The sequence below is a fragment of the Nannospalax galili genome, unplaced genomic scaffold (genome assembly GCF_000622305.1).
Source record: "Nannospalax galili isolate Female #2095 unplaced genomic scaffold, S.galili_v1.0 scaffold2805, whole genome shotgun sequence".
In the NCBI taxonomy this organism is placed as follows: domain Eukaryota; kingdom Metazoa; phylum Chordata; class Mammalia; order Rodentia; family Spalacidae; genus Nannospalax; species Nannospalax galili.
This window is the reverse complement of record NW_008353015.1, coordinates 4,338-8,442: the sequence shown is the minus strand read 5'-3', so window position 1 is coordinate 8,442 and position 4,105 is coordinate 4,338. Positions and strand designations below refer to the sequence as shown.

At 42.4% G+C, this 4,105-nt stretch overlaps 1 protein-coding gene across 1 annotated transcript in view; it reads right to left on the bottom strand.

Moving 5' to 3' along the window:
• LOC103747744 (tight junction protein ZO-2-like) overlaps positions 1 to 4,105 on the bottom strand; it is a gene marked incomplete at both ends in the record, with an annotated part of 15,358 nt that overhangs the window by 9,238 nt on the left and 2,015 nt on the right. The window contains 4 exon segments of the mRNA XM_008850283.1: positions 1,611 to 1,761; positions 2,547 to 2,606; positions 3,542 to 3,679; positions 3,784 to 3,892. Of these exon segments, the coding sequence (XP_008848505.1) occupies positions 1,611 to 1,761; positions 2,547 to 2,606; positions 3,542 to 3,679; positions 3,784 to 3,892 (458 nt within the window).

Genomic DNA, 4,105 nt, shown 5'->3' with positions numbered 1-4,105 from the left:
TGTGGTGGCACATGCCTTTAATCCCAGCACTTGGGAGGCAGAGGCAGGAGGATCTTTGTGAGTTCGAGGCCAGCCTGGTCTACATAGTGAGTTCCAGGACAGCTGGGGCTACAGGGAGACCCTGTCTCAAAAAGACCAAAAAAAAAAATAATAATAATATTTTTCAATGAGCAGACCACACATGCAGTCCCTCTGTCTCCTCAGGCTGACATGGAATGTAGAAATGCTAAAGTGAAAAGTGGCAGGGCAGCACTTCCGCACTGCACTGTCCTTTCTGGCATATTTTCTTTTACTACCTGTTTTGTGGTCTGCAGGGTCCCTCAGGTCTGTTGCGTGCGTGAAATATTTTTCAATGAGCAGACCACACATGCAGTCCCTCTGTCTCCTCAGGCTGACATGGAATGTAGAAATGCTAAAGTGAAAAGTGGCAGGTCAGCACTTCCGCACTGCACTGTCCTTTCTGGCATATTGTCTTTCACTACCTGTTTAGCGGTCTGCAGGGTCCATCAGGTCTGTTGGGAGCCTGGGGAGGAATCGGTATCAGCTACAGCTCTGTGCACAACAGCTTCTCTGCCCATCTCTGGGAACTCAATCTTTCTCATTCTTCTGCAGAAGAGGGCTCTCTTGTAGTCAGCTTTAGTGATGATCAAAGCCACCTGTTGCCTGACCTCCATTAGGGACTACTGTAAGAGAAACCAGTTCCCAGCAGTGTCCCCCTAGTTACCATGGTGATGCCAGGAAACAAAACTCTTGAGAAGTACAGAGTTGAGTGGCTTTCTTCTCATTGAAGCAATTCTCCATTTTTAGCAATGCTTTCTACAGAAATTGGAGCCTTAAGCTCTTAGGTGAATTCTCTATTTCTCTTCATAGAAATTAAGAAAGTCTGTCCACAGGACAATCTGTTTTATTCTTGAAACTTAATGAATGACAACAACAACAACAAAATTCTAAATCTCTAGCTGATAGGCTCTGTCTTCACAGTACTTAACAAGCCTTCTCTTCATTGGGATACTTACCGAGCATTAATTAGTACGTGCTGGTACTTGAAAAGATTTTCATCAGTAGCCTGGGCGGGTGTGCCCTAGGATCATGTGTTACCATGGATTCACTCAGGTAACGGAGTCTTCTAGGATCCTCCCTGGAGCCAAGGAAGGTCTAGAGTTTCCTTGGAAAGCTTTAGCAAAGCTCATGAGCCAGGTCTGCTTCCCTGCTCCAGGTGCAGGATCTGAACTAGCACAGCAGAGGGCTTGCAGGATGAAGGGCTGTCTGCCCTTGTGCCTAGTCGCCTGACTCCCTGTGACACTTCGACTTTTTCTCTCCTTCCCTTTGGGCCTAGAAGTGCTTAATTAAAGATTCTCATTTCTCTCTCTTCCTCTTTCCTCCCTTACCAAATAAAACTCTTGACAAGAGTTTTAATTTCTAATTCCCACAGATGAAAGCTGCATTTTGAATTCTAAGATTGACAAGACAGGACCTCTGAGGGATACAGAGGCCACAGGCTAGATATCAACAAACCTACAGTCTCTCTCTGTTTTGCCTTTTCCTCCCTTATGGAAAAAACATCCAGAAAAGACCACCTTTCCATGTAACTTCTAGGAGGGCTTCCTTACCTTCAGAATTTGGTCTCCTTCTTGCAGACCCTCCTGTTCTGCTGAGGTACCCTCCTGAATGCCAGCAACAAATAGCCCGACATCATTTCCACCAGCCAACCGGAGGCCCACACTGTCTCCCTTCTTAAATTTCGCCATTTTCATGTTAGGGCTGTGGTTGGTTTGGTTTCAAAAAGCAAAGATGAAAGATATTTTTTAAAAGGAAAGACTCACATTAAGAGATGAGATATTTAACTTTTTCTAGCTCAAGAGTGAATTGATAGTTTATAAAAGTTCCCTCTCATTTTCCTCATCTATTCTATAATTTTATCTCATTGGGACAGTGAAAGGAATGTCCGCCAGCCCACAAGGGAGCAAAAATACAGAATTACCATGTCAGCTCATTTAAGATCAAAGAGCAAATAAAGGATAGAGTTACGGCTGAATTCTAACTATCTGATAGGATAGGATTCTTCCAAAGGAAAAATGTCCTCCAACGTCCACTGGTACCCACACATTCTGTCAAATAAAGACATAGCCCAGGTCCAAGGAAGTTGGTCCTAATTCAACTGCTGTCCAGACACCATTGCACATCATTCCTTCTCCCTCCCCACCCTGATGGAACTGTCACATCCCTCAGTCTCCAATGAGGCACCACAGTCCTGAGCTACTTCACCTATGTGGAGTTACACATCTGGGCAATGCAAATATTCAGAACAACATTTAGGAGAAGCCAGGTAGGTAAAAGAACATCAATGTCACAAAACTCATCCACTCCCATATTTTGTTCTTTGCCTCAATGATTCTTCTTTCTCATGTATGCTAGCAATAGGAGTTGGTAAAAGGTAGCTGAGAATATGCAAAGTCACCATCTGGGGTCAGGGAAGCACCTTTCTCCTAGACATCAGCTGAGTGTTAGAAGAAAGGGCAGGGGATAACAGAAATGGAAGTACATACCCATATATTGCTTCATCTTTAGGACTGGGAAGAAGAAAAGTTCTTGGGGCTGCTTTGGGGCTGAGGAACTATGGATTTAAAAAAACGTTGAATGTGGACTGGAGTATACCTTGGCGTGTAGTTTGCCTATCATGCAGAAGGCCCTGAGTTCAATACCCTTCCACAAAGAAAAATCAAAACAAAACAAGATGAAAACCTTCTTCCTTATCATTGTGAGTAGCACCAGCTTGGTTCTGAATATAAAGATAGCAAAATCCAAAGTCATTGTGAGTAGCACCAGCTTGGTTCTGAATATAAAGATAGCAAAATCCACAGGCTTTAAGCATGCATTTATTGTATACTACATGTATGTCATCACATCAAAGAACAGCACATGTGTTGACTTGCTGACTATGACATGCCAATTCTCAGAAGAACTTTCCCTTTCTTAATAAACAAACAGACAACAACAAAAAAGGAAATCTTTAAAATGAAGCTTAACTTTAAGCATTATCAGTTACCACAGTTTCTCAAAATAAAAGAACCTCCGAAATGCAAGGTATGCTCGCACAAGACACTGTTCTTTATAACCAGGAAATCATATAATAATACCATGTTTCTCCATCTATAGACACTCATGCTCATAAAATTATGATGATCATTACAGGGTAGTGGGAACAGAGTTAAAATAAAAAGGCTGGAATCATGGACATGGGGCAGGAGGGCTGTAACTCATCAAACATGTTAAAACCTGAGCAATTCTGATGATGTTGTGGAAAGGATTGTTTTTGTTTGTTTTTTTTTCTCCTCCCATATTAAAAGAGAGAAAAATAAGGAGGGCCTCTTCCACTTGAAGAATTTTTTTTTATTTAACTCTCTTTCTTCCAGCCACCTTCTAGAAGTATTAAGTGCCTATTTCTGCATGCCCTTAATCCCAGTGGAGGCAAGTAGATCTCTGTAAGTTAGAGGCCAGCCTGGTCTACACAGTGAAACCCTGCCTCAGAAAAAAAAAGGACCAAGGACCTTAAATCTCACCTGGGGGTTCCTCTTGGTATCTGGGTTCCTTGTGGGCCTCTGTGATGTCCCCTGTGGACTTGAACAGAGTGGGTGTTGCACCCATCCTGGACAGTCTGCCAGAGGTTTCTTCTCTTGAACTGAAACACACATCAGGTTCACGTTTCAGGAGGTAACACATTCACGATACATACACAAATACATTCATAATGACTTGAGCAGGGGAGAATCCACACCACCTTACCTTGGCCTTTCCTTCAGCTTCTCATTGGAAGAATGATAATCATAATCAGAATATTGCTGGCGTCTCTCCTCTGGAGAAAAGGAACGGTTTGACTCTATTTCTGAGATATCTGGTTTCAAAATAAGAAGACCTTTTCAGTAAAATATGTGCCAGAAATTACACTAATCTCTGAATAGGAAACACGAGGACAGACAGGCTAGAATATACTATTTAGTCTAGCTAGTGTTTCCTTTTCTAAGGGTGAGGGGCACTTCATAAGTATCAGGGAAAGGTATTACTTGACAAAGAGAAAGTCATATTCAGAATTTTATGTTTCTTTCAC